This window comes from Girardinichthys multiradiatus, chromosome 18 (genome assembly GCF_021462225.1).
Source record: "Girardinichthys multiradiatus isolate DD_20200921_A chromosome 18, DD_fGirMul_XY1, whole genome shotgun sequence".
NCBI lineage: Eukaryota > Metazoa > Chordata > Actinopteri > Cyprinodontiformes > Goodeidae > Girardinichthys > Girardinichthys multiradiatus.
In genome coordinates, this window is record NC_061810.1 from 49,961,204 (window position 1) to 49,974,667 (window position 13,464).

At 43.1% G+C, this 13,464-nt stretch overlaps 1 protein-coding gene across 1 annotated transcript; it reads right to left on the reverse strand.

The window, feature by feature from the left end:
• Nucleotides 1-3,147: 3,147 nt before the first annotated feature.
• Nucleotides 3,148-6,856, reverse strand: wdr74 (WD repeat domain 74). Its single transcript, XM_047391729.1, has 2 exons — nt 6,153-6,856; nt 3,148-3,905 (listed from the first exon to the last, which is right to left on the reverse strand). The coding sequence occupies exons 1-2, from the start codon at nt 6,759-6,761 to the stop codon at nt 3,390-3,392; spliced, it is 1,125 nt and encodes a 374-aa protein (XP_047247685.1). The 5' UTR covers nt 6,762-6,856; the 3' UTR covers nt 3,148-3,389.
• Nucleotides 6,857-13,464: the final 6,608 nt, after the last annotated feature.

A 13,464-nucleotide genomic window follows, 5' to 3' on the forward strand; every position in this document is an offset into this window, starting at 1 on the left:
ATGTGACTTGTTTCAAACCTGTTAATGTTGCTTCCTTAAGTGTCTCAGATGTTTAGTCCCCATAGAAAGTAAATCAACCTTCTTTAAACATTAGGCCAACCACGCAAACACAGCAGTGCTTGTAATGTAATGACTTCTGTAACTTTCAACTTTACTCCATTTGTGTTGCAATGAAAACTTCATATTTGTATTTTCATCTTTAGCTGTACACAACAACCCATGAAGAGGTTCAAATCTAGTTTCTACACAGATTCAAGGTGAAAAAAGTAAAGCACATTTAGAATAAAATGCAAATACATGAAACATCCACCTGTTCTGCAGGCTCACAATCAGCTTCTGAAAGATGACTGTGGACAAAAGATGCTGAATCAGAAGGTTCTTCAGCAGGTTCAGGATGAGCAACCAGATTATTGGAGCTTTTTTATTGAGATTTCTTTTTTTTCGATTTAATAGATGAGTTTATTTTACCTGAATTGAACAGGATCAGCCCTGGTTATAAACATACTCAATACTAACATGATGATACTACAACTTCTAATAAAATCCAACCTTACGATCATGAAGTTTTTATTATGTTCTGATCCACAAACCTTTAGAACGGTCTTGCTACTGTTTAACCAGCTCATTTTACTGCATGGTGTTCATCACATGATGCCTTCATCATATCCTCTTTTCACTTCTTCTCCAAGCACTTTGGAAGGAGTACACTGTTGCACCTTTCACCACTCATCAACATAGCTTCCTGCTGGCAGATGAGTCTGCAGATGTTGCCTCAGTCTCTTAAAAATTATTCAGTTTCTACTCAAGACTCAGAAGCAACCAGCCGAGGCTTTTATTCTGATGATGACTCAGATTAAAGCAATAAGACAAGGAAATGAAAGCAAAATGGAGAAAGCAGGACCGATGACAACATGAGGATCCACTCTGATTTCCAGCGTTGCTGCAGGTCATTGCGGTTTGCAGACATTTGTTTCTGCAGAGCTCTCTGAAGGTCCCACAGGCCTGTAGAGTCTGAGATGGAGCTCCTGGGTTTTTGGTCATTTCTATGAGCTTCCTGCTCTGACCTTGGGCTGAATATGCTGGGAAGATTGGTTAGTCTTAGAGATAAATGCCTGAATAATTTTCTTACAGTCTTACGTTGACAACACTGGCTTCAGTCCATCTCCTTCAACTAAAACAGAGCAAATCTGTTGGAGGGATTTCATACCAGAGTCAGGGATGAAGCTCAAACTGTTTTTAAATATTTTCAGAGAACGCAGAATGATGGAGGACATGTCAGAGATGCTGTTGGAGATGAACTCAATAACCTCGATTTTCTTTTCATTAAAACTACGAAGGTTTTCCATAAACTTTGATGTCATCGAGACACAGTAGGAAGGGCTCAGTAAAACGTTGTTCAACGGCAAAATAACTAAAATCCATGATGGAATAGCCCTGAATGCTCCGAGATCTTCCACTGTCCCATTATCCCCTCAGCTGCTGAAATCTCAGACCTGGTCCATTAATCTAAACCCTCCACCTGTAGATTAGACCCCCTCACCACATCCTCGGTTTAGGCGTGAATACCGAGGCTCTGATTGTGGCGTGCAGGGATCACACCGGCAAGGGAACCTGAGGGATTCATCTGACCTACTAACTCATGTGAGACCAGCTCAAACTGGTTGAGGACAGCCAGGCTGGGTCAGGAGACGGTTCAATTATTAACCTGACAGATGCAGCAGAGGACGTTGTTACAAAGGTGCCTGGAGGCTTCCAGGTTAGACTGAAGAACATTTAAACTACAGTTTATTGTCTTAAAAAGGAGCCTAAAGGTTATAACTTAACTTTCCCACTTCCTCTCTGCTCTCCTGATGTCACATAACCAGGACTGAGCCGCAGTTTTAGGTGGCTCCTGGAGCCACCATATCCATAGTCTTGGTCCAGATCTCCTGGAAGTGCGAGAGCATCTCCTCTGGAAACTTGTTACACACCTAGCAACAGGGTCAACCACACCTAGCAACAGGGTCAACCACACCTCCTCACTAAGATAGGAATCTGTGGTCTCCTCCTCAGTCGCTCCCAGCAGAGAACTGAAGCTCTCTTCAGCTGGGAGTCCTTGACAGGAATGTTTAGGCTAAGTTAGGAGCTCTCTGAGAGACTCTGATCTTTGGGAATATGGACCCTGATGCAGAATACCTCTGAGTAATGAGCGGGACCCATATGAGGACTGGTTATATTGAGAAAGGTTGGTAGATCAGGGCACACAGTAAGGGCTGAGAGTGACCCGGTAACAAACAGAAACTGTTCAAAACTGGAACAGGGAACCAGTACCCAGAACGTTAAATTCATGAGAAAGTATTTTGATCAAATGAAAGTTCAGACTTGGAATAGGCCACTCCAAACCCTTCATTTACCTTCAGTTCACTAACTGATGGTTGGACTTCAGGATTTTCTGCTAGATCTGAATTTGTGCTTTCATCAATTACAGCAAGTGGTCCAGGTGAAGCCACCCCAGACCATCACACTACCACCACGTTTGACTGTAGGTAAACTTCAGAAAGACCTTTGTGTTCTTTTGGGTCAGCGGTGGTTCCGACCTTAGAACTCTCGCATGGAGGTCGTTTTTGCCTAGTCTCTTTCGTGTTGTAGGATCATGACCTCTGACCTTCTGTGACCTCCTGAATGAGTCGATGGAATAATTTTGGTAGCTCAGCCACTGCTGGGAAGGTTCTCCACTGTTCCATGTTTTCTCCATCAGTGGATGATGGTTCTCTGGAGACCCTTAGAAATGGCTTCATAGCCCCTTTCAGACTGATGGATCTCACTGATCTGTTCTTCAATTTAAAGTTTAAACATCTAAACAAACATTTATTCTATAAAACACTTTTCCATAGAGCTGTAGATGTTTAGATATTAATACACAGATAAACCAAACAACTGTGCAGCTGAACCCCATCCCTCGTACTCCTGCCACCCTGGGTGGTGAGCCATAATTGCCCATTTCCTGGTTTACACGTCATGTGACAGCTTGAGTCATCTTTAGGAGCTTCTCCAACCTACACTCCATCTCACAGTAAAACGGCGACAAACTGGGTTGAAACCAGAACTTCTGTACTGAATGTCCTCCTGACTGGACTATTATAATCACCACATAACAGAGAAACAAGATTTTAGTCTTAACTACAAAAGGTAGATTTATTAAAATACAGTTAGAAATACAAACTACAAGATCCGACACCAGAAGACAAATCTGTGGGATCAGAACCGACGGGACGTTCAGGTGATTTCTAAGGTTCTGGTTTGTTGTAATAAATCTGTGAACACGTCTCACTTCAGTCCAACAGCTTTAAATCTGTTCCAGTCTGTAGACACTGGTATCTCCCACACTCTCCTCACACCTTAAACACCTCTCAGTCTCCTCCTTTCTTCCTCTTCACCTCCTCTCCTCCTCCTCCTGTTGCTTTCCTCTTCATCGCCTCCTCCACCCGCTCCATGCTGTTCCACACCTCGTCCTCCTCCTCCTTCACCTCCTGCTCCGCCCCTCCCTCTGCAGAGCCCCCTGCCCCTCCGCCCTGCAGTTCCCGGCTGGCCAGCAGGAGGCAGTTCAGCCGGGACTTCAGGTAGACTTTGTGCTGCAGTTTTCGGTCCTTCAGGCTGTGGATGCGGAGGAAGCGGTCCAGGCCGCAGGACGCCACCAGGGGCTGGGAGGCATGGCACTGCAGGGCGCGCACGCCGCCCGACAGCCCCTTCAGACAGCCGTGGACCAGCCCCTTCCTCAGGTCCAGCAGGGCGATCTGACCCTGGGTGTTCCCCACCACCACGGTGTCACCCGCAGCGGGCAAAGACAGAGCTGTGAGCGGGTACTCCCCGAACTCAGCTTCCAGGACGGGACGCCTCTGAGGGGTCGAAGGGTCAAACACGTGGACCTGAGAATGAAAGAACAAAAAAGCTGACCTCACACCGGATGACACTAACATAGTTTCATATCCTGTTCCTACTCATTCTGGGGCCTAGTTGTCCTCCTGTAGAGGAGCTCCTTTAGCTCCTTTTTCCTCAAACTCTTGAAAATTTGGTTTAAAACCAAATCCTTCTCAGTCTTGAGCCTTTTCTTTCTCATGAGTAACCCGGACAAAATGCTTCACATTTCTGGAATATCAGGATTTATTTGTTGTGGCAAACTGGACCAGCAGCTCGGAAAAACTAATTCCCAGCATCAGTTTTCCTTCTGTGTGCATTTAGTGCCCCCACATGGAGTCTGTTACAGTTTCATTCTTCAAACCATGTCGCCGGGTCCGGGACCCGAACCCGGGACGGCCGCTTCAAGGACCGCAGCCTCTGCATATGGTCACACGCTTTAACCCTACACCATCAGCGCCACGCCCCTTCAAACCATTTTTTTTTAAAGATTTTTTTTCAGCACTAGTGGCCTTTTTTAAATTTTTATATTTTTTGACAGTAGGCAGACAGGAAAGAGGGGGACACATTCGGCGAATGTCGCCGGGTCCGGGACCCGAACCCGGGACGGCCGCTTCGAGGACCGCTGCCTCTGCATATGGTCACACGCTTTAACCCTACACCATCAGCGCCACGCCCCTTCAAACCATTTTTTTTTAAAGATTTTTTTTCAGCACTAGTGGCCTTTTTTAAATTTTTATATTTTTTGACAGTAGGCAGACAGGAAAGAGGGGGACACATTCGGCGAATGTCGCCGGGTCCGGGACCCGAACCCGGGACGGCCGCTTCGAGGACCGCTGCCTCTGCATATGGTCACACGCTTTAACCCTACACCATCAGCGCCACGCCCCTTCAAAACATTTTTTTTTAAAGATATTTTTTCAGCACTAGTGGCCTTTTTTAAATTTTTATATTTTTTGACAGTAGGCAGACAGGAAAGAGGGGGACACATTCGGCGAATGTCGCCGGGTCCGGGACCCGAACCCGGGACGGCCGCTTCGAGGACCGCTGCCTCTGCATATGGTCACACGCTTTAACCCTACACCATCAGCGCCACGCCCCTTCAAAACATTTTTCACTGGAGACCAGAATAAGGTTCTGGTTCATTTCTTTGGAGAAACGTGGCAAACCTGAATTACGAGGCTGCTTTGGGTCCAGCAGCTTTACGGGAGCCAGAAGTACAGAACTGGTGGCTATGTGAAGGAAGTTCTGGTTGAACAGAGCTTACGTTAACAGAGCTGTTAATCTGTGCCCCAAAGTTTGGATCAGAACCCCACCATTAGCAGGTGTGGCGTCTAAGACCTCTTCAGCAGTCAAACTAAATTATCTTAGATTGCATTTATTCCAAAATGTATAACACTGATTAATTTGCCAACAACGATCGAACAGTCAGTAGATTATTCAGTGTTTGCTGAAACAAATGATCATATTTATTGTTTTCATCATCCGCAGCAGATCCCATCATGCTCCAGTGTTGTGTTCAGGTGAGATCTGCCTCATTGGTTTTGTCCTTATACCTTTACAGAGGCCACAACCTGATGGTGCATTCAAGTACAGCTTGTACACTTTATCACCTATACTGAAATATATTTAATATTATGGAATCCAACTGATATCAAACCTCACAGCCTTCATTAAAACCTGCTGGAAGATGTTTTTACTGCTGTTAGATGAAATGATCCAATCTGAGCAGAACCCCAGTCACTCCAACACTCAGAACTTCTATCATGAACAGTATCTTTGAATACGTACATTTTTAAATGAATATTGAAGTGAACAGAACTGTCCAGCAGGATTGGGCAACATGGACAGAAACTTTTATCACAACAATTCAATTTGTGGCATTTAATGTAAAAACGAGGGATGCACCGATGTGAAAACTTGGGCCCATTTCGATATCTAATATTAATATTACCGTTATGGTCGATAACCGATATTTCTCTACCTTTAACAAACGCTGACATTCAATCTATACTCCACCCAGCTGTGTACCTGGGCCGGTACCATTAACTGGGCCGGTACCATTAACTGATCTGTCCTACTGTCCTACTGACCGAGCTTGTTGTGACCTTGTTGTGACCTTGTTGTGACCTTGCTCCATCTATAGTTTGTTTACCATTAACATATGACGTCACACTGACCTCATCAGCTGATGGCTTTCACCTTTTACACATACAACTTGTTTAATATTATGACGACACAGAATCGGAACCAGTTACCTGATGGTAACCTGTGCAGGTGACCACCTTGTCGGAGTCCGGGATAAAGCTCATGTCTTTGACCCAGTGCGGTCTCCGCAGATCCAGCCAGTCGTCCCGCAGATTCTTTGCGGTAAACACCGGTTTTTCGGGCCGCTCCAGGTCCCAGAGCTTCAGAACGTTCTCCTTACCCCCTGTTGCGACCCTGTTCTGGTCCACCGGGCTCTGCCGCATCCTGCACACGTTGCTCCCCGCGTCCAGCTCGGCCACGGGCCCGCTGCTGTCCTCCCTCCACACCCGCAGCTTGCCGCACTCCACGCAGGTGATGATGGCGGAGCCCCGCAGCGAGGCTAGCCCGCTGAAGCAACCCTCCTGCGGGTCTCCGCAGCTCCGGGCCTCTGTAAAGACGCCCTTCTCGGTGCTGAAGGTTCGGACGGTTCCGTCCGAACAGCCCACCAGCAGCTCGCTCTCCGCGGAGTCTCCCCAGGACAGCGCGCGCACCTCCTGCTCTCGGCTCAGCGTGCGCGTGTTGCAAAAGTTAAAGGCCTGCTTCCGGTCCAGATCGACCCCCTTTAGGATCCCGGTCTCAGAACCGAGCCACACGGAGCACAGCCGGCTGCGCTCATCCATCACTATGTACTGACACCAGCTGAAACCCGAGCAGAACCTGGATCGGACCGGACACACGTGTACTTCTTCTTCTTCTTTAGTTTTTGACAGCAGCTTGCATCCACCATTGTTGCTCTACCGCCATCTGTTGGATTTTTCTCCTCATTACTTCTTTCCTCAACTTCTCTCAATGAGACCAGTATTTTTCAAAAAACGAAATATCTTCTCTTTTCCTCCATCATATTCAACTGAGCAACCTTCAGCTCTCTATTACAACATATTTCCATACTCAATAATCTTATTTGACTCACATATTTCTTGCAATTAATAAAAACATGTTCCATCATTTCTATAGAATTACACCAGTTACATAAACCAGTAAGATGTTTCCCCATCTTAAAGAGTTCAACAAACTATGACCAGTTCTTATTCTATTTATAATTACATCCTCCCTCCTATTTAATCCTCTCATTCTTGTAACATCAACTGTATTTTGAATCCTATATAAATGTCTCCCTTTTATCTCATTATCTCACCTCATTTTCCATAACTTCTTAATTTCTTTCCAAACTATACTTTTACCTTCAGATTTAGTCAACTTTATTGGCATATCAATGTCTACTTTTTTTACGGAGGAAGCTCATTTCAGCCGCTTGTATCCGTGATCTCATTCTTTCGGTCATGACCCAAAGTTCATGGCCATAGGTGAGGGTAGGAACGTAGACCGGCCAGTAAATTGAGAGCTTTGCTTTTCGTCTCAGCTCTCTCTTCACCACAATGGACCGGCACAGCGCCCCATTACTGTGGCAGTCGCAGCGATCCGTCTGTCGATCTCCCGCTCCATTCTTCCCTCACTCGTGAACAAGACCCTGAGATACTTAAACTCCTCCACTTGAGGCAGGAACTCCCCTCCAACCTGAAGAGGACAAGCCACCCTTTTCTGGTTGAGTACCATGGCCTCGGACTTGGAGGAGCTGATTTTCATCCCAGCCGCTTCACACTCGGCTGCGAACCGCCCCAGCGCATGCTGTAGGTCTTGGCTAGATGGGACCAGCAGGACCACGTCATCTGCAAAAAGAAGAGACGAAATCCTCTGGTCCCCAAACCAGACCCCCTCCGGTCCTTGGCTGCGCCTAGAAATCCTGTCCATAAAAGTTATGAACAGGACCGGTGACAAAGGGCAGCCCTGCCGGAGTCCAACATGCACCAGGAACAGGTCCGACTTAGTGCCGGCAATGCGAACCAAACTCCTGCTCCACTCGTACAGAGACCAGATGGCCCCTAATAAAGGACCCCTGATTCCATACTCCTGGAGCACCCCCCACAGGGCATCACGAGGGACACAGTCGAATACCTTTTCTAGGTCCACAAAACACATGTGGACCGGTTGGGCAAACTCCCACGAATCCTCGAGTACCCTGTAGAGGGTATAGAGCTGGTTCAGTGTCCGACGGCCGGGACGAAAACCATACTGCTCCTCCTGAAGCCGAGGTTCGACTATCGGCCAGACTCTCCTCTCCAATACCCTGGCGTAGGCCTTACCATGGAGGCTGAGGAGTGTGATCCCCCTGTAGTTGGAACACACCCTCCGGTCACCCTTCTTATGTAGGGGGACCACCACCCCAGTCTGCCAGTCCAGAGGCACTGTCCCTGTCCGCCACGCAATGTTGAAGAGGCGTGTCAACCATGACAGCCCTACAACATCCAGAGACTTGAGGTACTCAGGGCAGATCTCATCCACCCCCGAAGCCTTGCCACCGTGGAGCTTTTTAACCACCTCGGTGACTTCAGCCTGGGTGATGAAAGAGTCCAACCCCGAGTCCCCAGCCTCTGCTTCCACCAGGGAATACATGATGGCAGGATTGGGGAGATCCTCGAAGTACTCCTTCCACCGCCCGATAATGTCCTCAGTCAAGGTCAGCAGCTCCCCACCCCCACTGTAAACAGTGTTGGCGAAGCACTGCTTCCCCCTCCTGAGGCGCCGGACGGTTTGCCAAAACTATTTTTTACAGTCTTTCCTCTTTCCCAACAATTTTCTAATTCTTTCTTAACTGGATGCAGTGATGTTACCTCTAACACCGAGGCTTCAAAGCACGCTTCAAACTCGACAGAGTAGTTATGGTGAAGCAGTGGGGCGGAGCTTGCTTCATGTGACGTCACCGATGACGTGTGAACCACTTCACTGCTTCATTCAGACCAAGTCAGCTTTCCAGGAAATGTAGACCAATAGTCTTAACATCAAATCTATGCAAAATAATGGACAAAATGATTAATAGTAGACTAGTATATTATTTAAATAATAAAGGATATATGTCAAAGTATCAAAGTGGTTTTAGAAAAGGGAGGAGTACTAATGATCCAATGCTTTGCTTAGAGCATGAAATTAGAAGAGCACAGGTAAATAAAGAAAGTTTAGTAGCAGTATTTTTTGATACACAAAAAGCATATGATATGATGTGGGTGGAAGGATTATTAATTAAATTACAAATACTGGGCATTAAAGGGAAAATTTTTAAATGGATTAAATACTTTTTAATAAATAGAAAAATACAAGTTAGAATTGGGGAAGTGGTCTCAGGTAAATACATAGTAGAAAATGGAACTCCACAGGGGAGTATTATAAGTCCGTTATTGTTTTCAGTTATGATAAATGATGTTTTTAAAGATATTGGAAAAGTAATGGGATGTTCACTTTTTGCAGATGATGGAGCTGTTTGGAAAAGAGGAAAAAATCTAGATTTATTGAAATAGAGAAATGGGCGTTACAATGGGGATTTAAGTTTTCAGTTGAAAAAACCAAAGTAATGATATTTAATCAGAAAAAAATAAACAAGGAAATAAAATTAAAATTATATAACCAAGAATTAGAGCAAGTAAAGTATATAACATTTTTAGGATTATGGTTTGATGAAAAACTAAAATAGAATATACATATTCAAAAAGTTGTTGATAAATGTAAGAACATTTTAAATATTATGAGATGCTTGGCTGGCAGTGACTGGGGAGCAGATAGGAAATCACTAAAACAGATTTACACAAGAATGATAAGATCTAACATAGACTTTGGTTGTATAGTTTACGGTTCAGCAGCTAAAACACATCTGGTTAAATTAGATATTATCCAACATCAGGCATTAAGATTATGTACTGGAGCATTTAAAACTACACCAACAGCAGCAATAGAAATAGAAATGGGAGAAATGCCGTTAGAGTTAAGAAGAATAAAACTAGAAATAAATTATTGGTTAAATTTACAAGGTAATAACTTGGATCATCCAATTTGGGAAATTTTAAATCCATGTTGGGAAAAAGAAAAGAAAGAAATGAAGAGTTTTGGATGGACAATTGAAAATAAAGTAAAAGAATTTAAAATGATTGATTTAGAAATTAGTCAAACATCACTAATATCAATTATACCACCATGGATTCTACCAGAAGCAACAGTAGATATGTCAATAATGGAAAAGAAGCAAGATAAATCTTACATTGCAGATAGTTATTTAATACAGATACATTTAAATAATTATTATAGATATATTCAAATATATACAGATGCATCACAAATAAATGGAAAAGTAGGAATAGCTTTTGTAGTATCAGAATTCAATCTAAAAATAGGAAAACGAATTACAGACGGCTTATCAGTAAACACAGGAGAAATATTGGCTATATTATTAGCTTTACAATGGGTAGAAGACATAAAACCATTAAAAACAGTCATTTGCTCAGATTCAAGCTCTGCATTATTAAGTTTAAAATATAATCAATCAGATAGTAGGATGGACATTTTATTAGAAATATTTCATACATTATACAGAATACAAAAAATGGGCTTGATAGTTATATTTGTGTGGATTCCAGCACATATTGGAGTAGAAGAAAACGAGAAGGCAGATAAAATAGCAAAGAGGATAATTCAAAATCCTATTAGTTTTATAGTTAAAACAAGTAAATCTGAGGGAAAGAGTTTTGTTCAAGGAAAGCTGATGGAAAAATGGCAAAAAAGGTGGGATGAAGGAAAAACAGGAAGATGGTTTTATAAAATTCAGAAGATAGTAGGAGAAAGAAGAAATGGAAGATGAAATAGAAAGGAGGAAAGAGTGATAACAAGGTTGAGATTTGGGCATACAGGACTTAATTATACACTTTTTAAAATTCAAAAGCATAATACTGGTAAATGTGATTACTGTGGAAAATATGAAACAATACAACATGTTATATTAGAATGTTATAAATATGAAAGAGAAAGAAGATATAAAGAGGAGAAATTGTCTCAAAAAAAAGAAACCGTTTGAGTTCTTCTACTGTACAGAAATTACTTTTCTTGAATAAAAACACCTGAAGTAACACAAGCACCCTCTTTATTACACCAAGCACACTCCCCAAGAAAATATCAGAATCAGCTTTATTGCAGGTTTGTTCATACAACAAACAAGGAATTTAACTCCGGTACACTTTGCTTTCTGGGTTTCTTTTTTTGTTGTTGTTTTTGTGTTATAAGATATATTCTGCATATATCTTTATATCCTTAAATACGTATATATAATATACACATATAGAAGATGGAATTGCGACTTGGCTACTCCATTAAATGTTCATCAGAGAAACAGCCTGGGGGAAGAAACTGTCTCTGTAGCGCCACCTGAAGGTAAAACTCTGAACAGTTTATGTGCAGGATGTGTGGGGTCTGCAGAGATTTTTGCAGCTCTTTTCCTGACCCTTGACCTGTATAACTCCTGGATGGATATGAATGACAAATCAAAAATTCTCATTTCATTATTATTTTTAGTCATTTATTTAAAATGGGACAGTGGAATTTCATAAAATAAATGACAATTCAGGTTAAAGAAGCCAGAATTAGTCTAATGGCTTTTTTTCATCTGTAATCCCCTACAGTTCATATTGTTTTTAAATTATTATTTTTTCATGAGTTAATTACTCAGAATCTTTAATGAGTTACTAAAAACACTTATGTACAACACGCATCTATACATACAGGTCCTTCTCAAAATATTAGCATATTGTGATAAAGTTCATTATTTTCCATAATGTAATGATGAAAATTTAACATTCATATATTTTAGATTCATTGCACACTAACTGAAATATTTCAGGTCTTTTATTGTCTTAATATGGATGATTTTGGCATACAGCTCATGAAAACCCAAAATTCCTATCTCACAAAATTAGCATATTTCATCCGACCAATAAAAGAAAAGTGTTTTTAATACAAAAAACGTCAACCTTCAAATAATCATGTACAGTTATGCACTCAATACTTGGTCGGGAATCCTTTTGCAGAAATGACTGCTTCAATGTGGCGTGGCATGGAGGCAATCAGCCTGTGGCTCTGCTGAGGTCTTATGGAGGCCCAGGATGCTTCGATAGCGGCCTTTAGCTCATCCAGAGTGTTGGGTCTTGAGTCTCTCAACGTTTTCTTCACAATATCCCACAGATTCTCTATGGGGTTCAGGTCAGGAGAGTTGGCAGGCCAATTGAGCACAGTGATACCATGGTCAGTAAACCATTTACCAGTGGTTTTGGCACTGTGAGCAGGTGCCAGGTCGTGCTGAAAAATGAAATCTTCATCTCCATAAAGCTTTTCAGCAGATGGAAGCATGAAGTGCTCCAAAATCTCCTGATAGCTAGCTGCATTGACCCTGCCCTTGATAAAACACAGTGGACCAACACCAGCAGCTGACACGGCACCCCAGACCATCACTGAATGTGGGTACTTGACACTGGACTTCTGGCATTTTGGCATTTCCTTCTCCCCAGTCTTCCTCCAGACTCTGGCACCTTGATTTCTGAATGACATGCAGAATTTGCTTTCATCCGAAAAAAGTACTTTGGACCACTGAGCAACAGTCCAGTGCTGCTTCTCTGTAGCCCAGGTCAGGCGCTTCTGCCGCTGTTTCTGGTTCAAAAGTGGCTTGACCTGGGGAATGCGGCACCTGTAGCCCATTTCCTGCACACGCCTGTGCACGGTGGCTCTGGATGTTTCTACTCCAGACTCAGTCCACTGCTTCCGCAGGTCCCCCAAGGTCTGGAATCGGCCCTTCTCCACAATCTTCCTCAGGGTCCGGTCACCTCTTCTCGTTGTGCAGCGTTTTCTGCCACACTTTTTCCTTCCCACAGACTTCCCACTGAGGTGCCTTGATACAGCACTCTGGGAACAGCCTATTCGTTCAGAAATGTCTTTCTGTGTCTTACCCTCTTGCTTGAGGGTGTCAATAGTGGCCTTCTGGACAGCAGTCAGGTCGGCAGTCTTACCCATAATTGGGGTTTTGAGTGATGAACCAGGCTGGGAGTTTTAAAGGCCTCAGGAATCTTTTGCAGGTGTTTAGAGTTAACTCGTTGATTCAGATGATTAGGTTCATAGCTCGTTTAGAGACCCTTTTAATGATATGCTAATTTTGTGAGATAGAAATTTTGGGTTTTCATGAGCTGTATGCCAAAATCATCCGTATTAAGACAATAAAATACCTGAAATATTTCAGTTAGTGTGCAATTAATCTAAAATATATGAATGTTAAATTTTCATCATGACATTATGGAAAATAATGAACTTTATCACAATATGCTAATATTTTGAGAAGGATCTGTAGTATCTGCTGGATGTCTAGTAGAATGACTTTCTGAATGATTTCTTTGTAAACTGACTAAAGATGAACACTTGTCTCATCAATCCACTCTGAAAGTACTGAAAGTAACGATGCATTAT

Bases quoted from the DNA above. Each gene is read 5' to 3' on its own strand.
- wdr74 (XM_047391729.1), bottom strand. From the start codon at position 6,761: ATGGATGAGCGCAGCCGGCTGTGCTCCGTGTGGCTCGGTTCTGAGACC. The intron at 3,906-6,152 runs GTAACTGGTTCC...TTTCATTCTCAG, and splicing joins CCTGCACAGGTTACCATCAG to GTCCACGTGTTTGACCCTTC.